This window comes from Pseudonaja textilis, chromosome 2 (assembly GCF_049901715.1).
Source record: "Pseudonaja textilis isolate UNSWEBS1 chromosome 2, rPseTex1.2, whole genome shotgun sequence".
Lineage (NCBI taxonomy): Eukaryota > Metazoa > Chordata > Lepidosauria > Squamata > Elapidae > Pseudonaja > Pseudonaja textilis.
Window position 1 is genome coordinate 105,305,775 of NC_141991.1, and position 20,432 is coordinate 105,326,206.

The following is a 20,432-nucleotide window of genomic DNA, read 5'->3' on the forward strand; positions in this document are numbered from 1 at the left end:
GTTTCCCTTTGCTAGATATGAAGTGAACAGTCCTGGTATTTACGTTGCTGCTTAAAAAAATACACAGAATGAAATGAAGCTGAAGGATGGCGATACAAGAGTGCAAGAACGTATAGAGTTAATTCATGTAAATATACAGGTAGTTCTCCACTTACAATAGTTCATTTAGTGACCATTTGACGTTACAACGGCACTGAAAAAAGTGACATGACTGTTTTTCACAAGTCAATGGGGAACCCAGATTAACAGCTGTGTTAGTACTTTAACAACTACAGTGATTCACTTAACCACTGTGGCAAAAAAGGGGTTCCCAAAATTCATTTAATAACTGTTTCACTTAGCAACAGAAATGTTTGGGCTAAATTGTGGTTGTACGTCAAGGACTACCTATATTGTGTATGGATGGATGCAGTATTCTAGGTGTGGTTTTACTAGAGTGGTATAGTACCTCACTTGATCTTGATTGTATCCCTTTGTTAATGCAATTTAGGGTTGCAATGGCTTTTTTTGGCTTCCGCAGCACACTATTGGCTCATATTTAATTGGTTGTCCACTAAGACTCCAAGATCCCTCTCACAGTTACTGCTATTAAGCCTGGTTTCACCCAGTCTATATGTGTACTTTTGGTTTTTCTTGCCTTAGTGTAAGACTTTACTTTTCTCTACATTGAATTTCATTTTGTTAGATAGGACCCAGTATTCATGTCTTTCAAGATCTATCTATGCTGGAGATAACTCACGGGCAGGTAGTTTTTGACTTACAACCATTCATTTAACAATAGTTCAGAGTTACAACAGCTTCAGAAAAAACGTGGCTAATGCCCCTTATATCCTTGAGGTTCTGATTGTTGGGACGTCCCCATGATTGCGATATTGACACTTGGAAACCAGCTCACCTTTAGACAATTGCAGGGTCTCGCAAACACTTGATCGCAATTTGGGACCTTCCCAGCCAGCAAAGTCAGTTGGGAAGCTGGACTGACCAAACAATCACATGATTCACAATGGTTGTAAAATTGGGTCTGATCATGGAGTGACTTGTGTAACAACCACACTGCTTAGCAACCAACGATTCTGTTCTGTATGGACATTTCCATTCTTGAAATCCGGTAACCCGGATTGGTCAAAGCGCGCAGCCACCGGATTGGTCGAGCGCGCGGCACTGATTGGCCATTCGGAATCGACCGCGATTGGCCGAGCCGATCACGGGCTATTCGAACGGCTGTCATTGGCCGCAGCGCCCGGCGCCAGATCCATATAAGCCGCGGCTTTTCCCCACTGACCCCACTTGTGTTTTCCCTTAATAAATGAGCTGAACTCAAGTCACTGCCTCGCGTCTTTTGTTCGTATCAGCCGATACGACACTGGCGACGAGGATGGGATCCTGAAGCAAGTCCCACACCACACGTGGCACATGGAACCGCAACCGGCAACATGGCCAGCGGCACCGTGCCACCCGCTCCCTTCAACCAAGCTGCTGAGGACTGGGAATCCTACATAGACAGATTCCTCATGTTCTTGGAGAGCAGCAATCTCAAGGACGCGAATGGGCAGAAGAAACCGGCCGTCTTCCTAACTCACTGTGGGCCCGCAGTGTTTAAAATGGCGAAAGCCCTCGCCAAGCCTCTCGACGTGAAGGCAATGGACTGGGCCGATCTCGAACCCCTGCTGCGAAGTCACTACGCGCCCGCCGTGCCCACCCTCATCCGCCGGCATGAGTTCTACCGGCGCGATCAAAAAGAGGGCGAGAGTATCAGCGACTTCATGGCTGATCTCAGGGACCTCGGGGGCCTGTGCGGGTTCACAGATCTCGACGAAGCCCTGCGAGACCGCGTCATCCTCGGCCTCAAGGACCCCGTCCTACAGAGCCGGCTCATGGCAAGGGGCGACATATCCCTCACCGACGCCCTCGCCGAGGCCACCGCAGCAGAAGCAACCCAGAGATCAGCGGCCCGAATGCGGCAAGCAAGCATTGCAGAGCGCCCAACCACAACCGAGACGACTCCGACCCCCGAGAGGCAGCCCGAGACCAACCGCCGAGCGACTGCATCCACACACCACGGCGACCTCGACTCCCCCTCCAACTCCGAGGACGACGAGGAAGACATCCACCGGCTGCAGGCAGGGCGCGACCGGCGCGAGCAGCAGAGCCGCAAATCGAAGTTCCAATGCGCCGGTTGCGGCGGGGAACACCCGCGGTCGGAATGCCGGTTTTTCGATGCGATATGCCGGCATTGCGACAAGCGGGGCCACATCGCCAAAGTTTGCCGGTTCAAACGAAACTACAGCCCCCGGCATCGAGACTGCAGCCCACGGAGACGCGACAGCACCCCCCGAGGAACCGAGAGCCAATGGAGCTGGGAAGCAAGGAGCCGACGCTTCAACGAGACCCGCCAACGTGAGGAAACGCACCAGACGGTCATCGTCGGCCATTCATCCAACTGGGATGGCCGGAAGGTCCACATGGAGGTAGCCATTGAAGACCACCCCTGCAAGATGGAAGTGGACTCCGGGTCCTACCTATCCATGGTCGCATGGCGGGAAATCAAGTGTCTAGTGCCCTCCATACAGCGGCGCGAGCTGGAAAGCCAGAAACTCATCAAGGACTACCAAGGAAACCGCATCCCCGTGGTAGGAATCGGACATTTCAAAGTCACGTTTACACACCGAAATACTCCCCCTGACCATCGTCGAGAAGGACCACCCCAGCCTCCTGGGACTCCAATGGTTCGCGCCATTAGGAATAGAGGTGACCGGCACCAACCACATCGCCGAGGCAGACTGGGAGGAGCAGCTCGCACGGGATTTCCAAGAGGTCTTCGACGGCAGCCTAGGCAAGTACCGAGGGGCCCTGATAACCTTCAGCCTAGACCCCGCCATTGCCCCAATCCGCCTCAAGCCCCGGCGAGTACCCTTTGCGCTCAGGCCCAAAATCGATGAGCAATTAAATAAGCTCATCGAACAGGGAGTACTCGAACCAACGGACCATGCTAGATGGGAGACCCCTATAGTCACCCCAGTAAAACCAGACGGCTCAGTGAGAATCTGTGGGGACTATAAGGCCACCCTCAATCGTGCGCTGCAACAAAGCGCCTACCCCGTCCCAGTAGTGCAGCACCTTCTACACTCACTGGGGCGGGGGCAAGGTTTTCGCCAAACTCGACCTGGCTCAAGCTTACCAGCAACTGCCGGTCGACGAGGAAACTGCAGAAGCGCAGACCATAGTCACCCACCGCGGGGCATTCCGCTGCAAGAGACTCCAGTTCGGAGTCAGCGTAGCCCCGGGGGTGTTCCAAAGTTTAATGGAGAGGCTTCTCCAGGGCATAAAAGGGGTAGTGCCCTATTTTGACGACGTGCTGGTATCAGCGGCCGACCAAAAACAATTGGAAAGCCGCCTGAGGGAGGTACTGCAAAGGTTCAAAGACGCAGGGCTAAAAGTCAAGAGAGAGAAATGCCAACTGCGCACAGCAAGAGTCGAATTCCTAGGGTACCTCCTAGACCAGCACGGAATCCACCCAACTGAGGGAAAAATCAAAGCCATCAAGGAAGCCCCAAGGCCCAGAAACAAAACCGAATTACAAGCGTTCCTGGGGTTGATTAACTTCTATAATGTTTTCCTGCCCCAAAAGGCAACCGCGGCGGAACCGTTGCATAGGCTGCTCGACAAGGCAGCCACCTGGACTTGGGGAAGACGAGAGGAAGACGCATTCAACAAAACAAAAGACCTGCTCACATCGGACGCTGTTCTCATCCAATACAGCGAGACACTACCCCTCACAGTAACATGCGACGCATCCCCCTTCAGCATCGAAGCCGTCCTCAGCCACCCCCTCGCCGACGGAAAAGAAGCACCCATCGCTTTCTTTTCAAGGACTCTCTCAAAACCGGAAAGGAATTACAGCCAGCTGGATAAAGAGGCCCTGGCAATCGTCGCAGCCGTAAAGAAGTTCCACGAATACCTTTATGGCAGGACTTTTTCCATCATCACAGACCACAAACCGTTGCTCGGAATACTGGCGGGGGACAGGGCCACCCCAAACATCCTATCCCCGAGGATGACGAGGTGGTCCGAATTCCTCGCCGCCTACAATTACCGGCTGAACCATCGCCCCGGTAAGTCAATCCCACACGCGGATGCATTGAGCCGCACGCCATTGCCCACCCTGGACGCTGACCCAGCACCCACCACATCCACCCTGAGCATAGAGACTTTACCCAACCTCCCACTAACCGCGTCAGACATTGCCCTGGCAACCAATAAAGACAAACGTCTGGCGCGGGTGCTAAGATGGGTGGAAAAAGGGTGGCCGGAAAGGGACGAGGATGAGCAATTCAGAGCTTTCCGGAACCGCCAAACAGAACTCTTCACGCAAAAGGGTTGTTTACTGTGGGGGGATAGAGTCATAATCCCGGAGAAACTGCAGAAAAAAGTCCTGGGCATGCTGCACGAGGGGCACCCTGGTATCGTTAGAACAAAAGCCCTGGCCAGAAGTCACGCCTGGTGGCCAGGGATGGACAAAGAGATCGAAGCCTGGGTGGCATCCTGCAAGCAGTGCCAAGAATCCAGACCAAGCCCCCCCGTCGCCCCGGTCCTAGAATGGGAAACCCCCAGAGGGCCATGGGCCCGGATTCATATAGATTTCGTGGGACCTACCAGAGGACACACCTTCCTGGTGACGGTAGAAACTTACTCCAACTGGCTGGAGGTAAGCAACATGAGGACAACCACCACAGAAGCCGTCATCAAGGAGCTCAGCAAACTATTCGCAACCCACGGCCTCCCAGATGTCATTGTATCGGACAACGGCCCCCAGTTCACCGCACTACCCTTCAAAAGATTCCTAGCGGAACGAGGGATCCGACACGCGTTAACGGCACCAGCTCACCCAGCGGCGAATGGAAGGGCGGAGAAAATGGTCCAATTCACGAAAAGGACCATCCAAAAAATCGAAACCGGGGACATACAGGACAAGATCAACAGGATGCTACTCATACAGCACATAACTCCGAACACAACAACAAACAAGAGCCCAGCGGAGCTGCTGATGGGAAGAAAGCTGCGATCACTACTTGACCGCCTACACCCCACATACAACCCAGAGAAGCCCCCCGACTCCACCAGCAAGCACCGGACATTCGCACCGGGAGATGCAGTCTATGCAAAAAACCTCACCGGGGACCCTCTCTGGATACCAGCGATGATAACCCAGGTAACGGGTCCCCATTCGTACTGGCTACTAACAAATGACGGGAGAGCATGGAAACGGCACATCGACCAGTTAAGGTCGAGAACCACCGCGGGAAATACAACCGACACGCAAACACCAGAAACAGAGGGGAACCGCCAAGACACCAACCAAGAGGGGAGGGAAAGCCCCAAAGAACAAGAAAGACAAACCCACCCAAAAAGGAACCAGCAATACTCACCATCCGAAGCACCAGGGAACGACCCACTCGAAGCCTCGCCTGGAAGGAGCAGCCGAGCCAGCTCGACCAGCCCGGGAAGCCCAAGCGGGAGCAGCCAAGCCAGCTCAACCGGCCCGGGAAGCCCAAGCGGGAGCAGCCAAGCCAGCTCAACCAGCCCGGAAAGCCCGAGCGGGAGCAGTGAAGCCAGCAGCTCGACCAGCCTGGGTAGACCAGGAGGGAGCTACGGCGAGAGGCCCGACTCACCCTTCCAGGCGTTTCCATCAACGAGGCGGAGAGCGACAAGGATCCCAACTGAACCAGCCGGCAGCCAGGAAACAACTAATCTGCGCAGGTCCAGTCGGCAAGTACGGAGCCCCACCTACTTATGGGACTACGTTACGTAGGACCGGACCAAGAGGGGAGGGGCGTTCTGTATGGACATTTCCATTCTTGAAATGGAAGCGCGCAGCCACCGGATTGGTCGAGCGCGCGGCACTGATTGGCCGTTTAGAATCGACCGCGATTGGCCGAGCCGATCGTGGGCGATTCGAACGGCTGTCATTGGCCGCAGCGCCCGGCGCCAGATCCATATAAGCCGCGGCTTTTCCCCACTGACCCCACTTGTGTTTTCCCTTAATAAATGAGCTGAACTCAAGTCACTGCCTCACGTCTTTTGTTCGTATCAGCCGATACGACAGTTTCAGTCCCAACTATGGGACAGATCAAGGTACTTCCTTGATAAAAAAATTTGATGGAAAAAATCCTGCCAATTTTACATCATTCTCCCACTTATTGTAGCCCTTATCAAGGCCTTTCCCTTCCACCCCTCCCCCATTCTAGGTAGATGTTTTGGCCACTAAAGTTTGTAATTTCCTCGTCTGTTATTTAACATTTGGTGTAGTCTGTACCGTTCAAATTATTTTACAGTTACACATGGATGGGCTCTGATGAAATAAAACATCAATTATGTGCACAGAGTAATACAGCCTCTTTTTAGTTTTATTCTTTTTAAAAATTCATTGTTTCTCATGTCTTATCTTAAAATTCCTAGGTCTTTTATCAAACACAAGAAGGTCTGCTTTAATACAGTGTATTGCTCTTAAACATGAAATATCTTAATTTCATTCTGGGCTAAATCAATGAAATGGGGAATGCTGCTGAAAGCTTTCATTTTAGGGCTCTGTGTGATTCTTCTTCCAGCCCCCAGTTCTGACTTTTTCTCATTCCAAATGCATGCTGTTCTCCTGCAGAAGAAAATAGCTTTTTCTCCTGCTTGGGTTTAATGATAAATAATATCTAATGTTATCACAACGCTCTGGGCTAATACCTAATAACTCAGAATCTTATCTGGTTCCCTAGAGCTAAAGACAAAATTCATATCAAAATTGTGTTTGAAGAATTTGCCTTCATTCTGTAGGAAATATCCATAAGCAATTTACTATTTACCTCTCAGGCAGCATCTCCAGGTTAGCTTTAACCAACAAACTTTCCTTTCTTCCTCCCCTTCCTCTCCTCCTTCCTTCCTTCCTTCCTTCCTTCTTTCCTTCTTTCCTTCCTTCCTTGAAATCCAGTGCTCAGGGATGGAAAAACCCTATTGTAGACACTATGTTCTCAAGAATATCAATGGGAAAATTACCTAATAGTTGTATCAATATAAGTGTGCCTATGTGTGCATGTGTACGAAAGAAGCATATTACCATTTATCAGAAACTGATTCCAGAGTTATTCCAGAATTACCTTTTCGATGGCAAAGCACTGTTGCTAGGTAGGTCAACATCAGAGAGAGAGAGAGAGAGAGAGAGAGAGAGAGAGAGATTTTCAAAACATTTTTTTGCAAGTTTTAAATCATTTCTATCTCCTAAATCTTCAAAACCAAGTGCCAGTTCCCCACAACTTTCTTTCCTATCACTGTTTTTTTAGTTCCCTTCATCTGGCCAGCAAGCATCAGCGTTAAGAAAGCACCCCCCCACTTCCCTCTTATACTGTGAGATTTTGTACTGAATAAAAATAAAGCACTAGTCAGTATGAAGAAGGGAGCTGTCTCTGCCCTTTGGGGGGTGGGGGGTGGGGGGAGAGCTCAGGATTCAGAAGGCAATGGAGAAGGGCTGCTCTCCAAGATTCACTGTGTCACTTTGTCAAGCAGAAGATTTCCAGGGCCTCCTGTGCTGCAGCAGAACCGGGGATAAATTAGCTCAGCTAGCTGCTTGGTGCAAACAATAGTGGGAAAACCCATGGACTTGGTATAGTGCCAGACACCAGGTGGAAATGCCCTTAAAAAATCCCCGTTCAGCAGTTCTGCTGAAATATTTGATCTAATCATCAGATTATATGTGGAAAAACATTAAAGGGACTAAGTAGAGAAGAAAGTAGTTGGACTGAATTAACTGGACATTACAAGTCAAAAAAAGATGCCTCCCAGGAAAGACATAAGAGGGTGCCTCCGAAACAACTGCTGTGCAGTCTTTCTATACCTTCTCTGTGGGCGTAGCCAGATGGCTGCGTGAAAATACTTTCCTCTAGTCTGTGAGCCAGTAAAAATGTGTTTTCACTGTTTTATTGTGGGACATGTGAAGGAAAGCAATTAGTAGATTCCTCTTTCTTCTCCCACTAAGAGTGGGGTGCCACATAGCAGGAAAAACAACCATTACCTGTTCCTTTTGGTGTCTGGTGAGACCAGGTACTTACAATGGCTGATTTAGCTGAAGGAAGTTAGCACGCACCCCTCTCCTAGAAGAATGGAATATTCTAGGCAATATTAAAAAGGCAGAATATTATATTTCCTTGGTTGAGAAAAGGAGAAACAGAAACTCAGCTCCCTGCCCCCAGCACATATTTGGTGCCCATTGAGGACTTGGCCAGCCTATCTACAAAACAAAAGACCTCAGCTCCAGGCTGGTTAAGACATGACCCTCAGGACATGATAGGACTAGCTCTCTACACATGTAGCAACAGAACTCACCATATGGCACCTGGGAATATTATATCAGCCCAAGGTTCAATCAAACTTGATTCAGACAGCCTACAAAGTTTCCCCTGCATAGCCTCCTGGGACATTCTTGCCCAGGAACAGGAAACTCAAGGGCAGGGCCCAAGAGAGAGTGTAAATAACTCTCACTCTCTACTCCATGTGTTCAGCTACCCAGATTCACATATCCTTGTGGTTCTGCTTCACCATTAATCTATCCTTCCAAACAGCCTCCATGTTTCCAGTGTCTTTCTCCCCACTTGGAACTGAACCCAGATGGACATTTCTTCCAACATATCAATCTGCCAAGCTGGCCAAGTCAGAGTGTTGTGTATTGCTACCTGTCAATCAAGCTGTTTCTGAACATACAGTAGGTCTAGAGCTTTTCTTCGATCCATCACATGCCTGGTAGAGCAGCATGAGAAAACCACAATTTTTCAATCAGATGAATCAACAGCAACAATCCAGTAGTCCATCCAGTAGATACTTTGCATGGTCCGAAGCAAATTTATAACAACACAATCCTAAGATGACCTTGTGTGGAGCTTGCTGCTGACCCAACCTTTACTGTCCTTTAGATATTATTCTAATGCCCTTTTAAAAAAAATTGTCTGATGTATTTGCAACATTCCATGCTCACCTATACTCCTTGATATGTAGAGTCTGTCAACATTGCTGCATAGATGAACATGATTCATTGTCATTATTTTTCTGGTTTTCCTATAAAGAGCTTTTAGTCCTGCTTGAGTTCTGGGCCCCTATTTCACTAGTGCATCTAATATCTGGAATTCCCCAGATGTTAATTGCCTTGATAATATTTCCTCCACTGGATTTGGACTTTAAGATCTTCTTTTCTTTCATGATGTATTCATTTCCAATCTTCTTCTTGACTTCAGTGTGCTTCATGTTGTCAGCTTGAACAATGCCCAGGTATGTGTAGTGACCAGGGATGGGATTCAAATTTCTTAACTGGTTCTGTGGTTATGGCCTAATTTGTGGGTGTGGCTTGGTGGTCATGTGACTAGGTGGGCATGGCTTGCTGACTGGGCATGGCTTGTATGTCATGTGACTGGGTGGGCATGGCTTGTATGTAAATATTATAAATATTTATGTAAATATTGATATTTTTTTATTAAAAAAGAGCAACTTTTACCCAAAAGCAGGCAAAGTAGGCAGGCAGATTGAGTTGCTCACAGAATCACAGAATCACTTAGAGATCTATCTGCAATCGGCTACTGAGTCTGTCACATAAAATTTGCTTGCAAGCAAACTCTCAAAATTAACTCACAATACACCAAGTATGTAAATATTGAATTTTTTATTTAAAAAAAGAGCAACTTTTACCCAAAAGCAGGCAAAGCAGGCAGGCAGATTGAGTTGCTCACAGAACCACAGATTCACTTAGAGATCTATCTATCTGCAATCAGCTACCTGAGTCTGCACTGAAAAGCTTCAGTCCTAAGGAAGGTTCAGCTCTGCTTTTAGATTAGCTAGAAAGCAAGAAATCCAAGGATTTCCTGCTTTCTAGCTAACCTAAATCTTCTGGCAGAGCAGAACAGCTGATGATTGGGCGGGGGGATAGGAAAAATAGCAACTTATCAAACCAGGCAAGTTGGATGCCTCGCATGCCAGGTAAGGAGTGAGTGGGCGGGAGGGGCAGGGCCAGCCAGTGGAGCAATTTGCTGGTTTTCCAAACTGCGGACAATGGTGTGTGCAGCGTTTGCAAGAAATCATCAGCTGTGCCACCTGGACAGCTGACAAGCACTGTGTTCAGGTGTGCAGCATTTGAAAATCCTCTTGTTTCCTGCTTTTTCAACCTCAGCTGTGCCACACAAAGCAGCTGAGGAGGGAAAAGCAGGGAATAAAAGACAGCCTAGAGGCAGGTGGCAGGCAGGTGGGCCAAACACTGAACCGGTTTGGTGTCAGCTGCTCTTCGCAACTACAGGTTCTATAGTCCCAGGCCAAACCAGTAGCATCCCACCCCTGGTAGTGACCATCTTCATCCAGACTCTTGATGTTATTTCCATAGGCATTCTGATTCCTTCAGTTTTCATTATTTTTCCCCTATTGATGATGAGGGTGGCATATTTGTCCAGTCCAAACTCCACTGCAATATCTTGGCTGTGTAAACGGAGAGTATAGAACAACAATTCTATTTTAGATGATGTTTATCTATATAGCTTGAAATTGTCCACGCAAAGGAGGTGAAATAGTGGCAGGTGGTTTTTATGCTTGATAGTCATAGCCTCACTTGTTGACATAGAAATCAGTGCAATAATAAACAGTAGTAGTGATAGTGAGTCTTCTTGAAAGATTTATCTCTTAATATTAACCTCACCATAGACCAGGATTGTGTCCTCCTTGTGAATAATCTTTGCACAAAGTTTCTGATGTTTCTACTGATTCCTGCTATTTATAGGCACTTGATTATCAATCATGAGTCAGGCTGAATGCTTTCTTGTAATCAGTTCAAGCTACATTGAAACTGTCTCCCTTCTCTTGCTGTTTTCCAAAATCATCTTGTCAATTAAAAGCTGGGGTGTTCTTTTTGTCTGTTTGTTTGTGGTTTTTGTTCCTCTACTTGTTGGGTAGTTTTCTAACCATTCAGTTAGAAAGAGCTTGTCAACAACACCAATTAGAATAAAGTGGCATAATTTGATTGGGTTTGAGCAATAAAAGATCATGAGCCATGATCTCCAATGATGTTTTCTTTGTGCTTAAAGGGATCAGTGCAATTTTCCTGAATGCTTGTTCTTGAACTGCTGAATCCCATTGAATTTACCTTTCCTGTTGCATTTAGTTTTAACATGGAGCATGACATGTCGGCTCAAAACTGGTCTTGAATAAGGAAAATGGCTCTTTTCCTGGTCACCAGGCAACCATAAGTTGCCTGACTTCTTGTTGATTATTCTGGTGAGAAAACCAATTTTCTTCTAATTTTCATTCTGGTGAAGGCTGAATTCACAGTGATGCTGCTGAATCTGTCATCTTGCAAACAGCTCTGCAAATGCCTTAAAACAAAGCAGCATCAAAGCACCAGCTTGTAAATACCTTTAACCTCTCTGTGGAATAAAAACCACCTCTTTTGTAAGCTATAATTCATCCCTTTGGCCTAAAAGCACAGAAAAAATCCTAATCAGTCTCCTTTCTTGCACTCCTTTTTAACACAGCAACTGCTTTGTATTTTTTTAATGGAGCTACTAATTAATTTTAAGGCTCTTTGTGTTAAAGCCTAAGAGAGCTGGATTTACCTAGTACTAGAGAGCCATCTGGTGCAAAAAAAGTGGGGAGGGGTGAGTGAGACAATTTATTTGCCAAAATATTCCTGATTACCTGAATGGAAACATTGTTCCTGACATCATCTTGGCCTGCTGGCAGAGTTAATGTAAAAAATTATCACCACTGAATAAAATACTGTGAGTAATTCAGTATCCTTCTGATAGTTTGGATTCTAACATTCAGAAGAACTTGATAGTTGAACTAATAATGGTTGGTACCCATAGGAGCACCTAGTTTCAATCCCCACATGATCGGTTGGTTTCAGAGTGTCTATGGAGATTCTATATCATCGAGGTCATGGTTGTCCCAAAGGTACTTTTTCAAGAGGTAACTAGATTTTCTAGGTTGGTTTCCAAGCACCTTTAGGTTGTTTCTGAGTAATTCTTCTAGGAATAAGAGCCATGATGAACAATTATATGAACATAATTGTGGCACCTTAAACCAAGCATTTCTAAGATTTGTTTTGGAATGTGTGTGTTGCTGGCTTACTTCACCACCAAAAATGCCCATCTCTATTAAATGCAATTCAGATTTCATTGGAGGGTTCTTCGCCTAAACTATATTCTGCAACTCTTTCCATATACTAAGTTCTTTTGCTTCCTACAATGAAGAAACCTTTATTTCTGCTTGCTTCTTTTCCCTTTCCTTGACATCCATGCTAAAATAAATTCACTCATTGATACTCCAGAATGTGGAGTGCTGACAAGAATTTCCAAAGCCAAGTAGTAAACATTTTTTAATCTAGCTGGTTTTGAACCTGAGGAGGTTTCAGAGAATGGAATTTTTGAGAATGGAGAATTTCTCAAGCCTGTGAAGTCCTATTCATCCTTCCTATGGGGTGGAACTCATGGATGAGCAGGATCCTAAGCTATAAACCTAGTCAGTCAGTTGCATGTTTCTAATTTAAGATGTCATTTAAGATTAAGCAAGTAAGAGTAAAAAAAGAAGTTATATTTAGATAAAGCCAAACAGTTATATTTTAAGCTAGACTGTGCAGGTTACAGAAATCCAAGCAACAGTTGCAGAGTAGATCTGTTTCAGATGAAATAAGTACAACTTTTTCCATTGTAGCTTGGGTATGTCAGGGAGAAAAACAGTCATATTTATATTGAGATGTAGGACCATGACAGGAGAAATGAGTAATCAAGTAAACATCCCGGGCTCTTTGAGTCAAATAATCAGGATGGTGAAACTTAAGTGTTTTGATTTGCTTGTAATGTATTGCTTTTAAAAGCTGAAGGAAAAAGTGACATTTCCCTTTCCCCTAGATAGGCTTAACCCAAGGAAACAGTTATCCTGTGGAGTATTGCAAAACTTCAATTCCATGTCCCAGTAAATTTGCAGTTGAAAGAGAAAGTGTTCTTGATGAATAGAGTGAAAAGACTTTTGGGTGAAGTGAAATGTGAATATACCAAATAATTAAGTATTTAATAGGCCTTAACACTGTGTCCATGGGGGCATATTTACCCTGTTCCAAACCAAATAATGTATCATATTTATGTGGAATATACAATGAGATAGCCAATAATATCATTGTTATACATCTATTCCTATAACCCAAGTATTTGTCAACCTATCTACATCTATGCCTCCTTATTAGATTTTCTAATATTTTGCTTTAAAACATAGCACATTAGAGCCTTAATATAACATAGCTAATCAGCTACATCTGAAAAAAAAAAATAGTGTGTAACTGAGAGGAAAGCCACGACCTTATCTGGATTTTTTTTTTTGGCATTTTTCCAGACCTAGTATATTAAGAGATAGGAGTCATTTTAATAAATTGCATCAGACATTTGCTGGTTGATTGTGCCATGTATATTAGAAGAATATGATTTTTATATTAGGTGTCTATTTTTTGTATATATTTATAATTTAAGTGCAAATAATAATTTTAGCAGATATTGTTTGATGATAATAAAAGATAAAATTTAGGAAAATGCAAAATTTATGACTTTAGTAATACCGGTATGTCTGAAGTAGACTGAATAAATGTCTATATGATAATGCTGCTGGGTACTAGAAGTTGTTTGTAATGAATAAGAACAGATTTCTGCCTAACTGTAAAAAAGCATGTGTACACACCAAATAGTATGATATATAAGTTGTTGTGTGTTGGGTGTGGAGGTGGGAATTGGCCTTCATTTCCAAGCAACAGCGACAATATTCTAGGGAATAAAAATTTCTTATTTTGACTGAGCCTACTCTTCTAATGCCAAATATATAAAGAAAGAACCCATTGTTAAAAAGTAAAAACTAAATTGGAATAAAAGTGTGCAGTTTTTCTATTTACAATACTTAATTCAGCCATCCTCAGTCTGAGCTTTTGATACTCATATTTCCAAATCAGCATGACAAAAGGCTGCATCACTGTGGGATTTTGAACGTTGTTGTCTCAATATTTCTGAAGGATCTGAAGAGGTAAGATTAATTCAAGCATATTTTTTTCACAAACATTTATTCATAACATCTTTTATCCAATAGTAACAATTATATTTCAGGAAAGGAAAAGATCGTAATTAGAGTGCAATCCAATCCAGGTCTACTTACAGAAAGGGCTGTTAAGTCCAGAGGCCTTATTGCTGTCTAAATTGATATAGGCTTATGCTCTATAGCAGGGGTTGGGGATGAAGGCCCTTTTATGATTTGTAGATTACAGCTCCCAGAATTCCTCAGCCAGCGATGATTTAATCCAGGGCTGGATCAGGAATTCTGGGAATCAAAATCCACAAGTTCATAAAAGAGCCATCATTCCCATTCCCTGGTCTATATGAACTACTGATATCTAAATAAAATATAGGCCATCTGTGGTTCAGCAAACCCACAATACTTCATAGCATTTTCAATGTTTTAATTTATTTTATAACAAGATTCAAAATACAAAAAGAAGTGAACTTACTACAAAAATAAACTATAAACAGAAGTCTAAAAAACATACTGATAAACAATAACAAGTAAAGCAGAAATAAACAAAAAGAAAAATATAAGTCTAAGCATATCACTTAAACTTTATTGTTTTGAATATTGTGAATTTTTTGTTAAGGGAAACACAATGTACCATTGCCTTTTCGAAGACTGGTACATTCATAATATGCTGAATTCATATTACCCAGAGTAATATTTTTTCAATTTCTTAAAATAATTATCTTAGCTATTCCCTATGCCTGATATAGCCATAGTTTACCAAAAACAGTCAAATCCCAATGTTTGGAGTGACTTAATATTGACATCTTGAAACCAACAAGAGATTTCCCCATAAATCTCCAGACACACCCACAAAAACACAAATATAGAGATTCTTTTTAAAAGCTCAGAAGACCAACCATATGAATTAATGACCCTACATATTCATTTTTTTTCTCACCAAAGACCTGGGCGTTTTAAAGTAACTATTCCAGGTTTCACTCCTGCTTTCCAGTAAAGCATTTTAGCACCTATTTTAGAAAAGGTGAATTTTTCTGTTAACTTAAATATTCATAATTTTCAAAGTCAATATCTAATTTACAATACAGTAGAATCAAACATATTTAGTTGCTCACAGTCCCAGGAATGAATGACTTTTTTCTTCTATGTTGACCTATGTAATTGTTAAGACTTGAGTGGAAATAAATGGGTGTGGGGATCCAGTTAGGTTCACAAAAGTTTATACTCTATTAACATTTCAGTCCACTTAAATATGATTGATAAATTGAAAATTCAAATATATGTTTGAAAATCTGTTAAAAACTTTATCATATCATGATAATTCAGCTTAGGCAGTGAAATCTTTGATTCTTGTTTTAACATGTAAATTTCCTCAATAATTTTGTCTACCTGAAGAAAATTATGTTCTTGGGTTAAATCTTAAACATAAACCAGTTAGAGAGCAATATTTATTTTAATAACATTAATTTTAATCCCACTTATTTAATGTAATTTTAGTCCATCTATTGATACGTAAAACCTTTAGCATATTTATTTCCAGAAATATTTTAGGAATACTTTACAATACTTCATAATATAATATAGCTTGGTCAACTTTCAATCATTTAAAAATCATATTATTATCATATCATATCATGTTATTGAGCATGGACCAGTTATCTTTTCCATTTTAACTTGATACCAAATATTGTTGCTCCAAATTACATTTGATGGTTTCAATGGACCTTTCCAATCCATAGTTACTGCATGATTTCCTGCAATCAATACTTTATTAGATTCTTATATTGATATTTCTTTATGAATGTTCCCAATATTATCCATTGGGGTATTTTTATTACATAATTATACACAGTGGCTGAATTCAAACATTTTAAATGAAATCAAACAAATCATACTATGGTTTAGGTTTAGGAAAAAATCAAGCTGAACTGAAAGGCGAAGTTATGTGTGTCATTGGTTTAGAGTCATTGCATTACCATAAAAGACCCAAGTCCAGCCCCTGTGAATTCAGTTGACCCTTATCTAGCACCAGTTATGCTTTGACCATTAGCTGACTATATTTTTAGGTATAGGTAATAATAACAAACTCTTCTGTGCTTTGAACTCCATAAATGGCCTTGGTTATTTGTGGCTGACAGATGTATATGAATGTGTAGAAGTAGAACATTATAGAGATAGCCTTGAAGAAGATATGTAGCAGCTGTTGGGAAACCATGAACTTAGTCCAGAAAGACATGAAGGGGAAAGAAAGAATATCAAGATAGCCCCAGCCTCACCACATGTCCTTAGCATAAGAGGGAACTTTTTCAAGAATCCCTTATCATAGTCTATACCAATATAGTAGAGTTCTAATGGTGTCTGTTTCCTGACCTGGTCTTACCTCAAAGAGCTGTCAGAATTCAGCCATTGGTTTCATAGATTTGATATACCTTGACACAAGTGACCCAAAAGCCCCAGTTTATTATATTCTATCGATTTATTTCCAGTAGAAATTACTTGTTTTGTAACTTCTGTAAATATGCTTTGCTACTAATCTCTTGGTAATATCTTATTAACCCTTGACATTGATTTATTTTAATCCAAGCTTTTAGATGCCTTGTTGTGCCACCCCCAAAGCAATGTTCACTGTTAGTATGAAACTGTTTTATTTAAATCAGTTTTGAATTACCTCTGGTAATTTTCTGGTATCTCATATAGAAAGCACTTTACAAGACTTCATGAATTAATGAGAATTAGACTGAATGCTCTAATTCTAAATATTGGCAGAGAGTGGGGTAAGGATAGGAATTCATATGTTATTTAAAGTACATGCTAAAAGTACCACAATTAAAGTTATTTCAAAATGAAATCACAGGTCTTAAAAAAGCTATGCACTTTTGAATAAAATAGTTTCAGTCCACTAAAACTAAGGAATAGCATTTTTTTCCCCATTTGCGGATGGTACCGTTACAGCCATTCCAGGCCTGGCAGAGATGATGTCATAGTCCTAGACAACAACCTGTAAAAGTATCTAGTCCATAGAGAGAAGTGGGAAGCATTTCAGAAGGGATCCTCCCAAGTTTCCAGAGAGTCAAAAGAGAGGAGGGGAAAAATACTTCTTCAGTCTTGCAAGATTCTGTTAATATAACCTTACAATAACAATAGAGCTAGTATTCCTGATTGTGTTTCTTGTCTATTTTTTTTTTTTTTTTGAAGGCTAACAATGTCAGGCTCTGTGTGAGGCTGTGGCTGCCTTTGAAAACAACTCAGAAGCTTCAGTTCATAATACAGTAGCTTGGAAAATCTTACCCGGTCACCTTTCCTGCCCCTGTGTAATCTCTGAGGGAAAGAATGGTTATGATCCACAACCAGTGAGAAGTTAGGGCTTTGGGCTACCTTCTGTTTCCATCCCTTTGGGACTCCGTGCCTCAATCACTTGGCTTTCAAGAAGGTTCTAGATTTAGTGTTGTGGTTATTGGCTAACAGTCAGATGTTTAGACTGGATTTGACATTTTTATCCACCTTTTGCCTAGGCAGGTGTTGTTTAATATATTAAAGGTATCATTGCGATTATTTGCAAAGCATATGAGGACTGGTGGTTCTAAGGCTTACCTGAAGAATGTCCCAAATTCTTTGTGAAAGTAAGCGATCAACAGCTAAATCTGAAAACAAGTTCATGTTAAAGATTCTAGCTTAGCTGCAATCCAGTTTTCATGATTACTGGGGAAATCTGAGAGGTCCAGTAATATATATTTAAAGGTTTGGACAAGCTTGTCTTTGCATGACATGCTAGTGAACTGGGTTGATAATAAAGAACTACGGAATTATTCCAAAAAGAACTCAATATCCCATTTTATCTGTTACAATTGTCAGATTCAACTGGGCCAGGGCCTGCTCAACTGAAATATCTGACAATAGAATTATTGCTCTCTTTAGGAGTAAAGTGTGCTCCCTTCTTTGCTGGAAATATATATGGAGAATGGAGTGAAGGGATCAGGTTTCCTAGAACAATTCAGGGAGAGGAAGGATAGAAAGTGTTATGTCCTTGGGGCTGACACCAGTTCCCCATCAGGTCCGCAATTCCTGTGGGGGCGTTCTTAGTCCCCATTGGCTGGCTCCCTTCGACAGTCGGCTATAAAAGCCGGCTGCTAGGTTGAGCCAGCTGCTGTTCGCTGGTAGGTCTGCTGTTAGCTGCAGACGCGACAGCCCCCTTTATTCCCACGAATAAAGCGTGTTATGACTGAAGCTCTGGTGTGGCCTCCCTCCTTTCCGAACTTAACAGAAAGTGATGTCATATGCATCCTAATCCTATTGTGCAAATGATGACACAACTTACATAATTCATACTTATCATACGTTAAAACATCATTATGTACATGATAGTTTGTACCAGATTGTATGTTTTTAAAATGTTGAGCTCACTACCCTCATATATGGCCTTGTTCACGTATTTTAAAAAACCCTTCCCATTATTTACATTGGGGTAAACTGTCTTCCTTTGTGTGAGTTCAATGTTTCATTTTTCTTTTCCTCTATCTTTCAGCAGCGAATAAACTATCAGATAAGTCCTTGCCAGAAGGCAGCCTTTGAAGGAGTCAAGAGCAGGTAGGGATTTCACTGAGTGTAACATCAAAGTGACAAGAATGCTTGTATATTTTACGATGACACAGGGGCTCAAGAACATCTTTGTCCTGCCATACGGTGTAATTTCTCATCATGGTTTGCCTGTAAGGTGGGTTGTTTTGAATCAAGATAAAGGGCTGCTGCTGGCCTAATGGGAAATTTAAGCAAGAAAAAAAATTAACTTGCACAGCGTATGAGTTGTGAGATTTCTCATTCATATTTTAAAGTGCACTGAGCCATTCATGTTATGTGTTTGGATCTGAAGCAGTATCAGGAAGAGGATCTAGATGCCATACAGAAGTTTGGTTTCTCCCTAAGAGAATGCTAAAAGTACCACAAAGACAGGGAGAAGTTCAAGATGAGCATCTTCCATATGCAGAAGGAACTCAAGATGTGTCATAAATCTAAGATTCGGCATTCACCCAACTTCAAACTTTTTCAGATCGTTCCTATAAATTGTGTCCCTGGGCAAATAAGAATTGATGAAATTTCAGTAAAAGGTTAAGTTTTGTTTTTCTTAAAATTAGAGTAGGACAGCCAAAATTAAGGCAATTAATTTTGATCATGCCCAAATAATAAATATGCACTACCTATAACTGTGTTTACTGCTGTTTATAGAAATGAGACCTGTTCTCTCTAATACGTGACTTTCTTCTCTGGATAAGACTGCTTTGGGCAACATGTTCTTAAGGAACAATTTTTGTCCATTTTAGGTTTGTTGTTTTTTTCAAATCTGGAAAAGATGCTGCTTTCTAGCATATATTTAATTTTTTCAATGTCTTTCAGAACCTCATTTGTGTTCCTGTGGACACCTTTATCTCTTAAGTTCCTTTTACTACTTACAAATCTGAATTGCATTATTCTAACTCCGCCAAGGAGTAAGAGAAATTTCAGCAAGAGCAAACTTCCTTTGTTAGCTTTGTAGGCATCTTTTTCAAGAGATTGGAGAGAAAAACATGCACTTTAAAAAAAAAAACAGCTCTTGAATCTGGTCTGCTTTAATTCAACACTTCATCCATATCTGTATTTGACCGTTCTTGACCGACTCATTCAAGTTAGTCATAGATATAGAAATTATTGCGATGAATCAAATAAATAAAGAGATCTTAAAACATATCTGCATTTACTCTTAGCATAGTTTTTGGTTCTTCACTAGACCATTGAATTAAGCTGTTATGTGGAATTGAATCCATTCCAAAGCTATTCATATTCTGTGAAATAAATATAAATATATATATAGTTTTCATAGGTATCTATATGTATGGTATTCAGCTTTGTTCGGATATTTTCCCAGGTCATTATAGTTGTGCTTTTAAAGTTGTAGTGACGTTTCGGCAGAATCTTATCTGCTATCATCAGGCTTGTGTATACAAGAGAGAGAGAGAGGGAGGGAGGGAGAGGGAGGGAGGGAGATATGCAGAGAGATGCAGTGGCTCAGTGGCTAAGACGCTGAGCTTGTCAATCAGAAAGGTCAGCAGTTCGGCAGTTCGAATCCCTAGCGCCACAGCGGGAGTGAGCTCCCATTACTTGTCCCAACTTTTGCCAACCTAGCAGTTTTAAAGCATATAAAAATGCAAAAATAGGGACTACTTTGGTGGGAAGGTTCGGTATTTAGTCATGCTGGCCACATGATGGAGATGAGCACTGCCCCCTAGAGCCGGAAATGACTAGCACGTATGTGTGAAGGAAATCTTTATCTTAGTATATATGTAAGATCTCATGCTTACAGAGAAATTTGCAGGCAATTGAAATTATGA

The 20,432-nt window shown here is 42.4% G+C and overlaps 1 protein-coding gene across 1 annotated transcript in view; it reads left to right on the forward strand.

Annotated features, from left to right (window-relative positions):
• Nucleotides 1–19,687, forward strand: part of LOC148126992 (uncharacterized) — a 231,928-nt gene extending 212,241 nt beyond the window's left edge. The window contains exons 5-6 of the mRNA XM_087924786.1: nucleotides 18,596–18,657; nucleotides 19,462–19,687. Coding sequence (XP_087780912.1) covers nucleotides 18,596–18,657; nucleotides 19,462–19,600 — 201 coding nt within the window. The 3' untranslated portion in view covers nucleotides 19,601–19,687. The remainder of the gene's footprint in view (nucleotides 1–18,595; nucleotides 18,658–19,461) is intronic.
• The last annotated feature ends 745 nt before the right edge of the window (nucleotides 19,688–20,432 follow it).